Source organism: Cucurbita moschata, unplaced genomic scaffold, assembly GCF_002738365.1.
Source record: "Cucurbita moschata cultivar Rifu unplaced genomic scaffold, Cmos_1.0 Cmo_Scf00001, whole genome shotgun sequence".
In the NCBI taxonomy this organism is placed as follows: Eukaryota; Viridiplantae; Streptophyta; class Magnoliopsida; order Cucurbitales; family Cucurbitaceae; genus Cucurbita; species Cucurbita moschata.
In genome coordinates, this window is record NW_019268517.1 from 7,146,317 (window position 1) to 7,164,441 (window position 18,125).

The 18,125-nt window shown below is 35.7% G+C and overlaps 3 protein-coding genes across 4 annotated transcripts; 1 reads left to right on the forward strand and 2 right to left on the reverse strand.

The window, feature by feature from the left end:
- Positions 1-1,139: 1,139 nt before the first annotated feature.
- Positions 1,140-2,776, reverse strand: LOC111450397 (probable xyloglucan galactosyltransferase GT19). The gene has a single exon (XM_023090496.1). The coding sequence runs from the start codon at positions 2,687-2,689 to the stop codon at positions 1,322-1,324; it is 1,368 nt and encodes a 455-aa protein (XP_022946264.1). The 5' UTR covers positions 2,690-2,776; the 3' UTR covers positions 1,140-1,321.
- A 3,058-nt stretch (positions 2,777-5,834) lies between these two features.
- On the forward strand, positions 5,835-12,398 carry LOC111451054 (probable trehalose-phosphate phosphatase F). 2 transcript variants are annotated; one of them, XM_023091309.1, is made up of 15 exons: positions 5,835-5,995; positions 6,151-6,222; positions 9,517-9,626; positions 9,722-9,808; positions 9,909-10,212; positions 10,296-10,436; positions 10,518-10,589; positions 10,685-10,810; positions 11,021-11,077; positions 11,169-11,270; positions 11,358-11,435; positions 11,535-11,604; positions 11,693-11,763; positions 11,844-11,936; positions 12,077-12,398. In XM_023091309.1, the coding sequence occupies exons 5-15, from the start codon at positions 9,916-9,918 to the stop codon at positions 12,152-12,154; spliced, it is 1,185 nt and encodes a 394-aa protein (XP_022947077.1). In that variant the 5' UTR covers positions 5,835-5,995; positions 6,151-6,222; positions 9,517-9,626; positions 9,722-9,808; positions 9,909-9,915; the 3' UTR covers positions 12,155-12,398. The 2 variants fall into 2 exon arrangements, with proteins under 2 accessions (XP_022947077.1, XP_022947083.1); XM_023091315.1 differs by having other exon boundaries at positions 5,837-5,995; positions 6,127-6,222; positions 9,722-10,212.
- Positions 12,399-13,883: 1,485 nt separating this feature from the next.
- Positions 13,884-16,107, reverse strand: LOC111451065 (protein YABBY 4-like; the record flags this gene model as incomplete). Its single annotated transcript, XM_023091329.1, has 7 exons — positions 13,884-14,023; positions 14,247-14,328; positions 14,404-14,479; positions 14,581-14,629; positions 15,472-15,589; positions 15,749-15,907; positions 15,991-16,107. Coding segments are annotated over 6 exons (585 nt in total), but the record flags the coding sequence as incomplete, so codon positions are not given.
- Between the last annotated feature and the right edge of the window lie 2,018 nt (positions 16,108-18,125).

The window sequence follows — 18,125 nt, forward strand, 5'->3', positions numbered from 1 at the left end:
AAAAAAAAAAAAAAAAAAAAAAAAAAAAAAAAAAAAAAAATTTGATGTCGACCAAATTGTGTCATCCACACCAGTCAATCGACATTGGTTTGATTGATTAGTTTGGTTTTTCGATGTTTGCTTGTAGTTGTATAATTTAACTGAATCTTAGTAAATGTTCATAGATTTGATGATGGTTCTAATATAACCTAATCAAACAGTTCATGGTAGAAACTATCAAGAAATTACAGAGTTAGACTTACACACTACACTACACCTTCAATCAATCATATCTTAACTCCTTGTTGCCTTAAGAATTGGGTTGATAAGATAGGGAACACATTATTTTAGACGTGCTTTCCAACTTTTGTCTTCAACCTAAGAAACTATGCCAATTCTACTGCATAGGGATCTTATCAACCTACTCGAACCTATGTGTACAGAAACGTAGGTCTCGTTCTGAATGTGAAGTATTATCTAACCAAAATGGTATAGCCCTTCCTAAAATAAAGATATGAACAACAGTAACCCTACTTTCATCAACCCTTCTCTTTGGGGGTTAAAGTAATAACTTCAGATAGGACTAGCTAGTACCCAAAAACTAATTTGGTGTTTGTATGGACAACCAGTTTCTTTCCCCCTACCTATAGAGAAGGCTTTCTTTCTCCCAACAAAAGAAGTTGCATCAAAGTTGTTTGCCTGGTTCCCTTCCATTGCAGTTGCACGCTTTGTCTGTTCAGCATATCTTGTTGTCTTCTTCCCAAGTTAGAAAAACTGTGGCACAGAGTTCATTCAAGCTTCTTCCTCATGGCCTATGGATGAGAACCAGCATGGGTTCGGAAAGACATTCCTTATAAAGATGTGGAAACCTCTCTCTAGAGGCGTTTTAAAACCCTAAGGAGAAACCCAAAAGAGAAAGTTCAAAAAAGACAATATTTGCTAAAGGTGCGGTGGGCTTGAGTTGTTACAAATAGTATCAGAGTTAGACATTGGGCAATGTGCCAGCGAGGACACTGGCCCCTGGCCCTTAAGATGGGTGGATTGTGAGATCTTATATCGGTTGAAGAGGGGAACGAAACATTCTTTATAAAAGTGTGGGAACCTCTCTAACAGGGACACTTTAAAACTTAAGAGAAAGCCCGAAAGAAAAAGTCCAAAAATGACAATATCTGCCGATAGTAAGCTTGGGTTCTTGCTGCCCTTCATCTCCACACAGTTCTGCTCAAAATTCTCCACCAAGCATGCAAGGCAAAAAATTAATAGATAATTACATAAATTAAGCCAAAAAAGGACGTGAAGACAACTCTATAGCAACAAATAACATTAAACCAACATCTATTTGTTACTCTAAATTCAATTCTTGCACTCTCATACCAATCTTCTGCAGTGTTCCTTCAATGGCTATATCAACTGCATCTTTCTTTGTTCTTAAACCCAATGAACTTCCATGCTTTCTATACATCACTTTAGGAATCAACTCGATCACCTTCTCCCTCATCCTTCTGATCCTCGCTCTAGGAATCCCCATCAACACATCCAAAATCTTCACCCCTTTGAACACCACATCTTCTTTGGGTATTGTCACTGTGGATTCCTCAAACTCTTTGTCTGGTAAGTGCCATTTGTATTGGGATTTCGCTGAGAGATCCTCAAAGAACACCGGTATGCACCCAGCAAGGATCCCGTCGAAAGTCGACCTCCGTGTCGGGGTATCTCCCGGTGGCTGCAAGCAGAAGGTTGCCTGCAACATTGGCCTCAAGTACCTAACAGGGTCATGCTCACATATTCCATTAGAGCAATCCACAACTTCACACAAGTTCGAATATGGACTGCCATCCCTATTGCGGCCATTGCCAGAGTTGCTAGTGTAGTCGCCATCGGTGCTGTTTTTGCATTCGTCCCGGATGCTCCGACGGATATTAGGAGTCGTCGAGATGCCGCCCCCACCAGCAAACAGCATCAAAGTAGTGCGTTTAGATCGCTTAACTCTCTGCAACCAAGACTCCAAGAATGCGAGATTGGGCGGATGGAATGAAGTGGGATAAGGAATTGCTTGCTCCTGCCACGGCCAAGCTCTGCCCTCGAGTGTTAACGCAGTGACATTAAAAAACTCAGGCAATTCCAAGAACGAAGTGCCCCAAATCGGGGGATCGTTCTCCAATGGCTGAGAGAAATCCCAGGCCGGCCTCGCCATAACCAAGAAATGGTCATGGCCTCCACGGCGGTTCCAAATTTCCGGTTGGTTATGATGAAGGAAGTCGAAAAGTTCGAGACCGTGCTCGGCACTGGAGTTAACTTCAGGGCCGTAGAGGTACTTGAGGGCATCAATGGAGGCATAATAGGGAAGATAAATAGCATTAGCAGAATCGGGATCGGAGGTTAAACATGGATATTCAAGCATTCGGCGATGAAAAATCAATTCAAGCATTGAAGGATCTGTCCTATACCAACTATGAGATCGATTGTGAGTCTTCTGACCGAGGCCGTGATTTGCCAAATAAGGGCAAAAATCATCGAAAATAGGGTATTCAGAACAATTGGAAAGGAGATCGAGATTGAACCGAGAAGGGAGGTTTCTGATGTGAATCCAACGACCATTACAGTCTTTCGGAACAATTTCAGTACGCGAAATCTGCTGGGCGAATCTCAATTCGATGAAAATGGTAAACAGAAAGAAAAAGAAGAAATTGGGATTTGATTTGCAGGCCATGATTATATATGAAAAGAATTTATGAAGAAAAATGAGTATATTAGCCTCTGTATGATGTAGTCGAATAGAAAGAGACGGTTTACCTCGGAATTTTGTTGAGAGGGTAGGGATGAAGCCGATCCGCCATTGTCGGTGGTGAATCTCTCTCTGTTTCACCCAATCACCCAATCACCCAATCACCCGCACTGCCTTCTCCCTCCTTTTTCTTTCTGTTCCCATGGTAACATTATATTTTACATTTTTATTTATATTTTTTAAATCAAAATTGTATCGTAAAATGATTATTACCCATTAAAAAAATTATTTGATTGTTTTGGTTAGCATACCGATGATAGCGTGTAATTTATACCATTTATTATTCTTCAAATAATTGCGTTGACCAATTAATATTGGAGTATCAAATTGTGATAGCCAAAGGTCACATCTTGAATACTCACATGATGGGCGAGGGGCAAGTGGCCTCAAATCATCGAGGGAGATTGTCTCATACCTTAATTCAAAAATATTTTCCTCCAAACAAAAATTAGAGAACAACATGTAATATATTAAAATTGTCGCTAAGTTGTCATCTCAATTCTTTTAGTTATTATGACTGTGATTTAAAGAAAAAATTAATTTAAATAATTTCAATGCTCCAACTAATGATGTCAGTTTTACGTGCTTGGTAAGGATCGGAGATTTCCCATTTAAACGGAGAATAAGGAAGAGAGTTGGAAACATGCTTTCTCCGGTAGATAAATGGGGCCGAAAACGGGATTATATTCCCCTTACCCTTTCTGCCCCTATCGTATAAATATATTTTCATATATATATATATATATATATATTATAATATTAATTAGTTAATTTTTAAACGGAAGATTAAGTGGTACATTTTTTTAATTCTTAAATACTACTCTATAATATTAAAAATTTAAATTTTAAAAAATTATGTTAATTTAATATGATTTTTTTTTACCAATTTTTAATAAATATTACATTGAAAAATGAAAACTTTAATATAATCATTCTTTTTAAAATAATACATGGATAAAAATTACTCGTTAGGAATCTTTGCTTCCATCCTCGCAAAAATAAATGAAAAATTTTGCAGTGATATAGAATGAAATAGGTGGTGGAAATAGGGACGAGGAAGACTGTTTCCCATCCCACCCTGTGGACATCTCTAATTATAACATAGTTTTCAACTTAAAAATATATTTATTAACCTCTGTACTCGATTCCTTCGTAAAACTTTTTGTTTCTCTTTTTTTTTTTTTAAATAGAAATTTTTTTTGTCCAATTAATTTAAATCGGGATTCTTAGAATTTCATAAACATCTCTATAGAATTGGCTTTTGAAATAGGTTTTGACAAATTCGTAGGCAAGTGGGAAATATTGTAACCATATTTCAAGAACATCCCTTTCAAACATATTCTTTATTATAGAAGCGGACAAAAACTTCTTTTAATGTAATCTTTGCATTTTTTACATTTGAAAATTCACTTCAACGACAAACAAAAGTCAAATGATATAGCTGGCAACCTTATATTGGATTATTACTTCTTCCTACAAAAGCTTAGATTTTAATTACACCAAAAAAAAACATTAAATTGCATTTATTTTTATTGGATTCCTCATTTTTATATTAATAATTAAAAACATTATTTTAAATAAAAAATTTTTAGACCGACCATCTGTGTCTCCATCCCATGTTTCTTAGAAAAATTATAAAGTGATTACCTATTATGATTGAGACATTGAAACGAAGATACACATTGTTAGTATATACATGCAGTAACTTTAATGGACAAATCCACATAAAAGACTCTCTTGTTCGCACAAGCCTATATTGTATTTTTTGAACTTTCTTTTAGATTTTTTTTAAAGCATGTAGAGGTTTCCACCCTTATAAAGGATGTTTTGTTCATTCATATAGGATCTCACAATTTGTCCACTATTTGTCAATTGACTTTGTCAAATAGCCTTTGACTAATTTGTAAGCAAGTCGGAAAACTTCAATAATTCAAATGATTATTTCTTTAATTATAAATTTTGGTCGATTCCTTTGTACCGTTAACATTTCAAAAGGTATCATAACTTAGATACGTTACATATTTGATGTAAACTAAAGTAAACGAGTTGTTTTTCTAGATTAATTTTATAAACAAATTGGGAAACATTGTACCTTGAATATATTGGCACACTCATTGGTCATCTTAATTCTGGTTATATCTTTTATAAACGATAACATCATAACAATTAATCCGTCTAAATATTTTAAAATTTATTCTCTTTAAAATAGTTTAAGTATGTCTGAAATGACCATAGTTTATACATTGAATATTAAATCTTTATTAAAAAAATTTATGATATTTATATTTTTAACTTCTTAACCATATATGACGAGTAATAATTTGTTTAAATAAATGAAATAGAAAATTAAAAAATAATCAAAGAAAAAAACATTATGTTCTTTTTGTTTTTATAGTAAGCTCATAATTATAATGGGTGACGGTTATTTTTATTATTATTTTAATAATATTTTAAAAGAAGCGGCCAATCTCTCAAAAAAGAAAAACTAACCTTTTCTCTTTTTTGAAGAAAAGGAAAAAAAAAAGCTCAGGTGCCAGCTGTCCAAGAAGCGAGTGGTGCGCCACATCCGTCCAAGGTTTTGTTGCTGGACCCCACATGACACGTGGCCACGTCATGCATTCTCCTTCATAGGTGTCATCCACTCGGATTTTGCGATACTTTCCCCTACACGTGTAGGCTTTCTCTTCCTTTTCCCCATCACTGGGTCCCACATTATATTTAAAAAAAAAACAAAATACAACATTAACCCCTTATTTTAATTTTTTAAATCTTAATGATTTAAAACAAATTAACTAATAAAAAAAAATGGGAAAAAAAAATTAAATATATTTTTTCAAAATATATGTAAGAAAGAAATAATTGACATAAAAAGTTTAAAAAAAAAAAAAATTATTATTTAAAAAAAATGGTATAATTAATTTTGTTTGTGATGGTAGTTTTCTGTGTGCGGGGATAAAATCTTGGAAGCTGTATTTTGTTTCCCAACTCAACAACCAAAAAGAGAGAGAGAGAGAGAGAGAGAGAGAGGGTTTTTGAGTTACCTTGTTCAACACGGAATCCGAACGCTATAAATACTCCTCAATTTCTTCCCTTCATTTCCTTTCCTTTTTGCTCCTTCCGTTAACCTTTTTCCCCTCCGCCCTCTCTCTCTCTCTCTCTCTCAACAAATTTTTCCTTCTCTTTCTGTTTGGCTCTAGATTTCATCGTCTCTATCATCGCGCTCCGCCCAAGGTTTGCCCTCTCCCTCTCTTTTCTTCCTTGTATTTTCCTCTCGATTCTCAGATTTTCCTTCTTTTCATAGGATTCTCTCCTGTGTTGTTTCTTTATTCTTGTTTCTATTCTGTTTTTGATCTTCAATCCAGCGCCGTTTTTTGTTTGCCTTGTAGGGAAAAGGAACAAGGAACAAGGAAGAAAAAGAAGAAGAAGTATTGGTTACGTTTCTAATTTCTTCAAGTCAGGTACGCCGTCTCGTCTTCCGATTGTTTTTTTTTTAATTTTCTCTTCTTATTGTATTGTTATTAATCAAATGCTGTCAGAAATTCTGTTCTAAGGAACCTTTTCGAGATTTTTCTCTTCTTTCGAGAACCATTTCCTTTTTCTCTCTGTTTCTCTGTCGCCATTTTCGATTTTCGATCATTTTTTTCTACTTTCATTAATCACGGTTTAATGATTTTGAAGTCGGATTATGGCACTGTGCGCGAGTTTCTGATTGTTACTTTATGTAATGTTGTCTCTGGGTAACTCTGGGTAACTTTTTTCTAAAGTGAATCAAGTCGCTTTTATTATTTCCTAAGTTTAGCACATAGGATGCTTGTTAAAAAGATGGCTTCCTGAGCCGATTGATACGACAGCTCCTTTTTTTTTCCCCCCACCCTTTTGCATTAAACGTCTGTGATAATTCACCGCAAATGTCTATTTTGTCGGTTGCTGGGAACTGTGAACACCGCTGTGGTTGAAAATTTCACGTGCTTTTGTTGATGTAACTAACTGGGAGAGAGAAGAACGCCTTCTTGTCTTGACTTTTTCATTACGAATCTCGCTTTGCAGTTGGTCAATAAATAATATTTACATCCTTTTCCTCTTGCCTCTTCTTAATTTTCTAATCGAACAATTTACTTTAATAATACGTCCCATCACTTCTTGTTTTACGTCTGCATATAAAAACCCTTTATTCAAATAATAGACGCTAAGCTACTTTCTACATTTTTCTTAGCATTATAAGCTTAATCCTTGCAAAATAAAAGGACGGGGGGAAGGGGTGGGGTGCTCAATCCTTCCTTCCAGAGTGTAAGTAGAAGAAGAATTAAACGGTCACAAAGCATCAAGAGCCAAATATGGGGAGAAGAACACTTTTTGTAGATTCGATTTAGTTTTTTTTTTTTTTTTTAGATTGATATTTTCACGGCCAACATTGGTATCCATAGCCTTTTTTTCTTCCCCGCTCTAATAATCGAAAGGTTAATGTTTTTTAGTAGTGTCAACATTTCTGGGAGCACAAAGCTCTACTGAAATGGATTTGGGTAATTACTAGCATGTGTGGTCTCGTCTTTTAGCGGCAGGTCCTACTAGTTACAGAACTTGGCTTTTTTATACAACTGTCTTCAGACATGACTTTGTGGTCCATAGGCAGGGCCTTGGTTTGCAAACATTTATTTTTTGTTTCTTTTACATGTAGTAATTATGAACGAAAATCATCAACAAATTTTGATTTTGAAGTATGTGGGAGTGTATTTTTCATCATGGAAGGATGTCTATGGCTTCTTTCAGTCTACAGTGTTAAGTTATCAACACTATTCCATTTCTATTAGTTCTTCAAAATTGAAAACGATCTATACATCTGATCTACTGATGACCCAGAAAACTTGGTGGGAGCTTCGGCCCTTTTTGTCCTTTTGCAATCATCGCTCCTCCCTTTCTCTCCAACACAAGCCGAATTTCCATGCTTTTTACTGTTCTCTATTACCATCCAAAGCTTATAGAGAGAGCCATGAATATGCCCCATTTTTGTCTTTTTTAATTGGGTTATCAACAACATTTGATATTTTTCTCATAATGCAATTGGTTTCTATTTACCGAGTTACTCTCACAGAACCTGTAATTTGAAAAACTCAACTTTTTTTTACGACTTCTTTTGCACCTCATCTGGTGATGTCGAGCAAAATATTCACCAATGGGTTTGATTCTGGAGGTAAACAACCCCATATGCGTATATTACGCATGATCCCCTAGATATGGCTGCAATATTTCTTTGTCGTCCCAGAATAGTTTTCTTTATGTAGAAGTAATTTTGTAATGGAAAATGCAAGATTCGTTGCACAAAAACATGTATGGATAAGGCCTGAAGTATTCTTATACTCGGTTCAATGTGAAAGGACACTAATTCCAAAACGAGGTGGGCTGTCGAATGAATAAATATGTTTTACTAAGATGTTCACATCTACTCTAAAAGATTTATATAAAAAATTTAAAAATATTAGATTTGTATATGTTCGACGTCACATCTTCCTAGTTTTTCAGTCATCCATCCTTCCTTTTTGTAATATATTTTTAGGTACCCCACTAGCTACCTGAAGCTTGTAGACAAAATGCCAGGTTTTAAAAGAGATTTTTTAATTTCAAATTTATTTGGTATTTTACATTGATGTGTGGATTAATAATCAATTATTTTGTGCAATTAGCCAATATAAAATTAGCTGCTTGATGAACATTTAGACAAGTTGTTGTGTTCGTTAAATCACCCGCCAACCCAAAAGTTTATGTTGGCTGATGAGTTGTGGTTAATTTAATTATATCAACACTACAATACTTCCCTCACTTGTGGGTTTAGAAGGTACGACAGTGGAAATGAATACTAATTAACTGGGGACAAAACAACATTACAAGGGAACTCAAAATCTCATTCTCTGTTGACATGTTAAGTCATCAACCAGTCCAAAAACTGCAGTAGTAGGTTATAGTGAACTTAATTACATGAACCCTCAAACAGTGTTTTATTCTGACAGTGTTTTATTATGGTATCTGACGGTCATTAATGTCTCTTCTAAATATGGTATATGAAAGCCTGGGGACTTCTTTAGTATTTTACAGTTCTATGTATGGAATCAACGTACTAGTCATTCGTTGTCTCGTGCATAACATTAGAACCCTTTAGATGCAAGTAGCAATTGGTCTCTCTTGACCTCCCTTAAGAATTCGTAATTTAAATATAATTCCAATTAATGTCATTACTCTATTGCATTAGTTTCTTGTCAGGAAAATTATTTGGCATACACCTTCCCCGTATCCTTCCACTATAAATTATGTTCACAGGCTGAGAACTATATAATATCTGAAATCAGAATAATATGCATGTGAGAACTGTTGCATAAAAAAGGTGTAAACATTTCAAGACCTGAACTTGTTACATGTCTAATATATAATTATTATGTCCATCTTGGGGAGATGAATCATCAGATTTTGACCATATTTGGTTCATTTGGAAAATTTTATTCCAAAAATTAGACATCTTATCCGGTTTATGGTTAAGATATTTATTCCTTAAAATTACCTGTCAGGTCTAAGTATTGGTACTGTTAGCTTTAAATTTTCATGTACTTTTTGTTGGTTTTCCCGTTACCTACTTCTAGTAGCTATAGTTGAGTAGCTGCTGTCATTTTGGGGTAGACAATTCTTTATTACTTGGATCGTTTGAGCATTCACTTGTTGAGCTGTTATCGCTACCTACCTTTATGCACCCTTTTCTTTCTGTGCAGCATAGAGGATTATCGCGTATTTGAAACACATTTTTCCTTCCTCAAAGGTCGGATAGCAAATAATGTTGGGCGAAATTTTATAAATGCTGTGCTGCTTTGACAATGAAAAGGTACCACTGTTTCACAATTGTATTTCCCCGTTTGCATCTTGGATTTTCTTCATATAATAATCTAATTTTTTAATATGTATATATGTTACCAACAGTTTTCAGGAAGACTGCGCTTGATGGACTGCTCAGCAAACAGTAGCGACAAAAAAACATTGAAGCGTTGGTTTTTCATTGATAAAAGAGTTGGGTAAATTATTTTTGACAAGGGAGCATAAATTTCGATTTGATCGAGCATCTCTCTCATCACTCCACTATATTACAAAATCTTTTTCTCATATTAAGTTGCTGTATGGACTTGACATCAAATCACGCTTCTCCTGTTCTCACTGAACCTGCACCAATGAATAAATCTAGACTAGGAATCCATTCTGCTATTTTACCTTATTCTCAACCGGCTGGTTCCTTTTCCCCAAGTAAATATATCACTATTCCAAGGAAAAAGTCTGGAAAGTTTGATGATGTATGGTCCAATGGTTGGTTGGATGCAATGAAATCCTCTTCTCCTCCTCGGAAGAAGCTAATTAAGGATTTTGATGTTGAGTTTGCTTCAGACGATGATACTGATGTTGCTTACAGCTCCTGGATGGTAATGTTAGATGCTTGTAAATTTATATACATCCTCGTCTGATTCTTCACTTCATATACTCATTTTTCTTTCTGGTTCTGCAGCTAAAATATCCTTCAGCACTTGACTCTCTCGAGCAAATTACCAGTTATGCAAAAAATAAGAAGATAGCTGTTTTTTTGGACTATGATGGGACCCTTTCTCCCATAGTAAATGATCCAGATTGTGCTATTATGTCTAATGCTGTACGTCTAGAGTTCGAATGGCAACGTCCTTTTCCTTTGTTTTCTACATGTATCTTCTTTAACCATCTTAGGTTTTTCCAGATGCGATCTGCTGTAAGAAATGTTGCCAAATATTTTCCAACTGCAGTTATTAGTGGAAGAAGGAGAGAAAAGGTAAGTGGAGAATCCTTTCGAAATTCTCTGTTTTCTGGCTTTTGTCAAGAACTTAATTTCTTTAGGAACTGAAGCTGTGTGTATTGCTTTTTTAGGTTTTTGACTTGGTAGGACTAACTGAACTCTATTATGCTGGTAGTCATGGGATGGACATCCTTGGCCCCGTGAGTCAAACAGTGCTGAATTCCCATCCCAACTGTATTAAATCTACTGACCAACAGGTGAGTGATGGAATAAGATCGATCCTTGAATTGTAATATTATATCTTAGTATTTCTTCTTTTTTATTCTCAAAATGGCAGAAGATGATCCTTAAATTGTAATAATATATCTTAGTACCTTCTCTTTTTTCATCCTTAACATTCTTGTCACAAGTTAATGGTTTGAGATTTCATTCATTTAAACTCTCATGATCTCTGTTTCAAAAAACAGGGTAAAGAGGTTAATTTGTTCCAGCCCGCAAGGGAATTCTTACCCATGATAGACGAGGTGCACATTTCTTTCTTCTAATTTACCTCGTCAAGGCATAGTATAACGTTTCAAATTATTAATGTATTAGAAGTATAATTATTTCTTGTAGGTTTTTGGAACCCTCGTTGAGAAGACAAGAGATATTAAAGGCGCAAAAGTTGAACACCACAAGTTTTGTGCCGCTGTACATTACCGCAATGTAGATGAGAAAGTAGGATTCTTGGCTCTTCTATCAAGTCATAACATTTTTTTCTGTGTTAGATCGTCTGAAACATTTCCTCCCTTTGTTCTTCTTCAGAACTGGCCCACAATAGCACAATGTGTTCATGATGTACTAAAAGACCACCCACGTTTACAATTAACACATGGGCGGAAAGTATGATTGTTTTTCTTTTAAAGTTCCTTGTATGTGAATGCTTCCATTATTTCTTGTTTTTATAGCTGTGTTCTGACTACTGATTTGATACTGCAATAGGTTTTAGAGATCCGTCCAGTAATTGATTGGAACAAGGGAAAAGCAGTCGAATTTCTGCTTGAATCTCTCGGTATTGTCATTTTTTTTCTGTATTTCCTTTTTAGATGAACTAAAAGAGTTCTCTTGCGTATCCTCATCCAGAATCCAAAATTTTACAGGATTAAACACACGTGAAGGTGTGCTCCCTATATTTATTGGTGATGACAGCACTGATGAAGATGCTTTCAAGGTAAAAGTCTTCATATGCTAATGCTTGTTTTTATATTGCTTTCAAGTTCTAATATTGTTCACATTGTCTGTCTTGCACAGATGTTGCGGGAGAGAAATCAGGGGTACGGCATCTTGGTGTCTTCTGTGCCAAAAGAGACCTACGCATTCTACTCTCTCAGGGATCCCTCAGAGGTTAGTGGTTCGTTTATTTCCTCATCACTTCTTTGTACGTATAGATCGATCTGCAATGAGCTTGTAGGAAGGATCTTGGGAAGGAAAAAATGAGGAAAAGTTGATAGTAAAGTAGAGTATGAATTGATGTGTGGGTGCAGGTAATGGAATTCCTGAGAGGATTGGTGAGAAGCCGTAAGAAGGTGTGGGGCCATGAAGCCGGAAGAAATAATTGTTGATTAGGTAAAAAAAAAAACAAAAAAAGAAGAATAATAGCAGTAGTTTAGAGTTAGGGGATGATTGAGGTTGAAAAGTTTGTATGTTTTTTATGGTAATAAATCCAAGGAGTCTGTTTTATTTAGATTGCGGGGGTTTGGATGACTACTACTGCTCTACTTTGTGGGTGGGTCTACTACTGTTAGCCATTTCAGAAATGTGTCCACATATTTACCCTTATTTATTTCATTATTTCAACTTGTCCTCTCTCGCTCTGTATGTATGTATGTTGCCTTCCTGGGTAGTGGAATGAATGTATGAGGCTACTAGTACTAGTACTACTTGTGCGTGCAGTTATTTTTTGGTTGATAATATCATTCACCAGTTTATATTAGGAGTTTGTATAATGAGAGTATGAAATGAGTTTAGGTCGAAGTTAAACAGAACTCAAATCCCAAGGGGTTAAGTCCATTGAAGTCCCATGCTCACATGTTCATGGCATCACTTGTTTGCCTCGAAGTTTAGGCTTCATTCACCTCCAATTCGTGGCATCACTCGCTTGCCTCAAATTCACGCTTTTCCCCCAAATGCAGGTTGCCTCTACTTGCCTCATATTTCAATTTTCTTATTTGATGTTCAAAGTTGGCCCGTTGCTCGCATCATATGCTTCATGTTCAACATCGATTGTTCCTTCTTTTAAGTTCAAGTTTTAGATTTCACCTTCTTTAACTTTACGTTCAACTGTTGCTCACTTTAAGTTTAAGTTCGAGCGCCATTGGTTGCTTCTAAGATCAAAGCATCCCTCATTTCATATCTTAGGACTTTGTTCGCTGGTTCCTGGTTTGACATTTCACCTTCCAAGTTAGGTGCTTGTTCCAAGTTGATGTTCAAGTTTAGGAGTTTTATTTGGTGGAAGTTTGGAGTTTTTAATATTTGGGTTCGCTGGGGGTTTGGCATTTCCCTCTATCGCCAAGTATAGAGGCTTCATTGCACTTGATATTCAAGTTTTGAGGCTTGGTTCATGCTCCTTCTTCATCAATCAATTACAAAAGCTTTATCGTTGCTCCGTCATCGAGCTTGGAAGCTACGTTGTCACTCCATCGTCAAGCTTAGAGGCTTCGTCTTCAAACTTCATTGTAGCTTTATATCCCTTGGAGGCTTGTTGTGGCTGATCGCCATGTCCTGTGGCTTCATCCTTGCTCCATCTTGACGTGCTCTCCAAGTTCAGAGGTTGAAACTTCACACGTTTCAACTGAACGTTACTCGAGTTTTGCTTCGCTTCAAGCCTTCAAACTCAAGCTTCACTCTACCCTGAACAGGATGAGTCCCAATTTAGATGTTGGCCTTAAAACAACATATTTGACAACACCTTTGCTTGGACGAAGGCCATCAAATGGCGAGGAGAATCATGAGCCAGACCGACGCGATGCTGATGGAAATATTAGGCGACGCCGGAGCCTTCTTATTCCTCGATAGAACAAGACCCACATCCCACACCTTTATCTCAAATATGAATTTGATAAAATCCAAATTCACCCACATCCCACACCTTTATCCCAAATATGAATTTGATAAAATCCAAAGTCACCCACATCCCACACCTTTATCTCAAATATGAATTTGATAAAATCCAAATTCATGTCAACGGCCTAAATTCCATCCCGACTAAATGATAAGTCATTGCGAATCAAAATTTGTTCATAATCATAATTTTATCCCATCGAACTTTTAAAAATTGGGTTGGTCCAAAAAAAATTACACATCATACATCACGTAAGTCATCCTGGTCCATATTTCCTAAGTTGATGTTCATTTCATCTTACTCGTTGACGAGGTCTCCCATGTTTGTTGAACCCAAAAGTCAGATCATCTTTCAACATAAAATCTTCTTCCTACAAAAAAAAGTGTCAAATTCATACGAAAAAAAATGAAAAACTATAACATTGACACATTTTGACACTTAACAATTTGATGCCACAACTAAATTGTTGTACAACAAATCAAATCAAATCAAATCAAAAGCATGAAAAGTAATGGTGGAAAATGAAAGATGAAGAAAAGGCAGGAGAAAGAAAGAACGAAAGAAAGAAAGAGGAGGAGGAGGGAGTGTTTGACCTGTTGAAGAAGCCAGCTAGGGTGTGTTGTTGTTGCTGTTGGGAGGAACACCAAAATTGTGAATGTGAGGGAAGTGGGCCCACTGCTTCACCCATCAAAACAACAAAATCAATCTCTTAAAATCAAAATGAATGAATGAATGAATGAATTCACATACATTCTTAGCTGCAGCGCTGAAGGCTTCTCTGTGAGAGATGTCTGGATTGGCAGCCTTGATGCGTTGGATCTCCTCCCTGCAATTGCAATATATATATATACATACACCACCCCTCACTTTCTCAACACCAAACCACAGACAAAAAAGAAAAGAAACATGAAACAATGGTGTACTCACTTGATGAATCGGTTGTATGCAGAGGGTACTCTCTGTTTCTTTTCTGCAGCTGTGTCTCATCAACACACACACAATTTAAATCAATCCCCTTTTTAATCTCACTTCCAAACCCTAATCCCATTTCAATTCACAAACCAAACAAACACTGAGGAGAATAAAATAAACATAGTCGTTCTAAGTTAAAAGTAAAGTTCGTTGAGGATAGTTGGGGGAAGAGTTTCGTATTGACTAATTAAGGAGTTGATCATGAGTTCATAAGTAAGAAACAATATCTTTATTGGTATCACGAGAGCTTGTTTTGTAGTTTGAAAGTTGTATAGGTGGCAGCCCTAACCAGAGAAAAGCAACTAGGGCTGCAGATTCAAACACATGGAAGCAAGAGAATAGTTAATGATCTTGGAATCCATCCAATATATCAACCAAACAATATGACAACTAATTCAAATTTCTGTACAACATTTTGTTTCTATGTTCTCCTCTTACCTTAATTTTGTTCTCAATATCATCTTAGCTACTCAACAACTTACAACACTTCACATGCCTCCTCCAAATACTACAAGAATTCCTTAAACCATAATCTTAATCCGTTCCAATTTTGAATCTTCTTGTGTTTTTCTCTATTTTTACTCGAACATTGCGTCATTTAAGGTCACAAATTTTCAAAATATGGGAGTGTTTAAAGGGTTTGTTCATCCTTAGAATCAATTCCCCTAAAAAATACAAATGATTTCATTCACACCCATTTTAGACCTATCAAGAGTTCCAAGTTTGTAGGTAAAGACCACTAAAAAAACAGAACAAAATTTCAGGCGGGAATACTCACTACTAATACTACAACGACATTGTTGTAAAAACATAACAAAATTTAAGAAATGAATTCAATTATCTCACGTCTATTTATGCTTGGGGGTGGCCTTGGAACATCGTTTCCTACCCGAGTTGCCATCGCCAAATCAATTCCATCGGTTTGGTTCATCACAAAATTTGGATTTGGATTTGAGATCTCTTCCTGAAAACAACCCCCAAAAGTATAAGTTCTACAGATCCCTTTGGGGTTAGCAATCAAATTAATAGGTTGAGTTCGATAACGATTTCGTTTCAAAATGAATGACCTAAATTCCGAAAGGAAACCGAAAACATAAACGATACTAAATAGGGTTTAGTGTACCAGAAAATTGTGAGCATTGGGAGAGAAGAAAGCAGTATGATGAAAGTGATTGGGAGAAGGGAGAAGCATGCCACCACGCATGTTGACCGGTAGAAGATTGGCGCAGTGGCCGCAACGGACGGTCACCGTTTTGAACAAACTAGCACAAGGAACACTCACCTAAATAAAAACACAAACTTCAATCATATATAAAAAAAGAACATAAGAAGAAACCTTAATAGTAGAAACAAATGGGAATGTACCGCCAAAACCGTGTCGCAAACGTTGCAATGGACATAGCAAAGGTGGTCGGAGGAAGGAGGAGGAGGAGGATGTTGGGAGAAGGTGGTGGGAAGGGAAAAAGACACATATTTAACAAATTATGCGTTTCTTTTTTGTTTTTGTTTTGTTTTTTATGGTTATTACAATTCTCCTCGTCTTTTCATTCACGGATTGGATTGGATTGGATTGACCGCTTAACTTAAAAAAAAAACCCTCTTTCGAGATCTATGTACGTATGTATGTATTGATGTATGGGTATTGGGGTTCCCAATGCATAGAGGGGGGTGGGGAGAGGAGAGAGAAAAGGACGTATGCATGGGAGGTGAGGAAGTCAGGTGTAGTTTTCAGAAGTAAAGAGGGGTGTTGTTGTGTTGTGTTGCGTTGCGTTTGATTTCCTCAATTTCCGAACCTTTCTTCTTTATATCTGTTGGATGGAAGGTGTGTCCTTTGGCAGGGAAACCCTATCCCCTTTCTTTTTCTATTGCTTTGTTTTCTTCTCCCTCGCTGTCAACAATAATGGCATAATGATGACACTATCATTTTGTTATTTGGGTGTATAACCTTACCTTCCCCACCCTTTTTTGCTATAACATTTCTTTAATCATAACTTTCCGCCTAACTTTTTCACGTTAACTTAACTTGGAGATGTCTATTTAATCTGTGGGATCCGGTTACGTGCAGACATGGTCTTAATAGGGTGGGGATTCTCTGTTTTAGTTGGAAAATGGAAGAAGTTGTGAGAGATTTATCTTTGTTAGATAAATAGAGCCAAGAGCGAGAATTATATTCCCCATTGATTGTGAGATTTCATATCGGTTGTAGAGAGGAACGAGTGCCAGCGAGAACGTTGGGCTCCAAAGGGGGTGACTTGTGAGATTACACATTGTTTGGAGAAGGAAACGAGTGCCAGCAAGGAGGCTGGCCCTGAAAGGGGGTGGATTGTGAGATCTCATATTGGTTAGAGAGGAGAATGAAGCGTTCTTTGTAAAAGTGTGAAAACCCATATCAATTGGAGAGGGGAACGAGTGTCAGCAAAGACATGGTCCTCAATGGGGGTGGATTGTGAGATCTCATATCGGTTGGGGAGGAGAACAAAATATTTTATTTAAGAGTGTGGAAACCTCTACCAGCAGACACATTTTAAACTTTGAGGGGAGGCTCGGAAACAAAAAATTGTTTAGCTAAAAATGACTTTATCAACAAACTCCAATTTCTAATAATACAAGTGAATCAACACCCATTAATAGTTTATATGAAAAAATAAAAATTACACATTAAAAAAGTTCTTTAAAGCGAATTTCCGCCCCCAAACTCCACAAAAATAAATAGAATTTTTTTTAGGATGAAAAATGAAATAAGTGGCACAAACGAAAATGAGGAAAGTTTCTTCGTTCTCACCCGCTCCATGAACATCTATACTAATAATTACTTAAACTTTAAATTTTATACTTAAATAATGTATTAACATACAAAGTTGAAGAAATTATTAAATATTTTTAAAAATTCAGAAATTTATTCAACCTATTTTAAAAATCTTAAAAACTTAATTAAATATTACCCACAAAATTGGGGTCCAAGTTAAATTAGATAACGTATTTCCCGGTAGTTAAATAATGACATGACACATTCAATGGATAATATTTGTTTGATTTGACGTGAGCTGGTAGACAACAGTGAAATAAAAATTAATATTTTTTTAAAAAAATAAGAGGGTACGTGTAAATGTTACTTCTTATTTTGTCTAGTCATCCATTTACTTTGGTTTTCGATATGACATGTCATATTAATTATTATTATTATTATTTTGTTATATTCTCTAAATTCACCTATATATTATTATATAATTACCAATTTGAACATAATTAAGTAGGATTATGAATAAAAAATGTAATTAATTTTTTTTAGTTGGAGAAGTAAATAAATAGAATTGAGTAATATATATGTGTATAATTTATTTTTTTATTTAATAGAATTATTTTATTAATTAGTCGGTGGAGTTCTCATTTAATTTATATTTTAAGAATAGAAATGAAACATGGTTGATAACTACCTTAACATAAATTGGACCACTATGCATTAATATCATTTATTGTAATCGGTACAATGTAACTAAATT

Excerpts from the sequence above, each read along its gene's own strand:
- LOC111450397 (XM_023090496.1), bottom strand. The coding sequence starts at position 2,689 with ATGGCCTGCAAATCAAATCCCAATTTCTTCTTTTTCTTTCTGTTTACC.
- LOC111451054 (XM_023091309.1), top strand. The coding sequence starts at position 9,916 with ATGGACTTGACATCAAATCACGCTTCTCCTGTTCTCACTGAACCTGCA. Across the intron at positions 11,605-11,692 it reads ATTTCTGCTTGAATCTCTCG|GATTAAACACACGTGAAGGT; the intron begins GTATTGTCATTT and ends AAAATTTTACAG. Across the intron at positions 11,937-12,076 it reads CTCTCAGGGATCCCTCAGAG|GTAATGGAATTCCTGAGAGG; the intron begins GTTAGTGGTTCG and ends GTGTGGGTGCAG.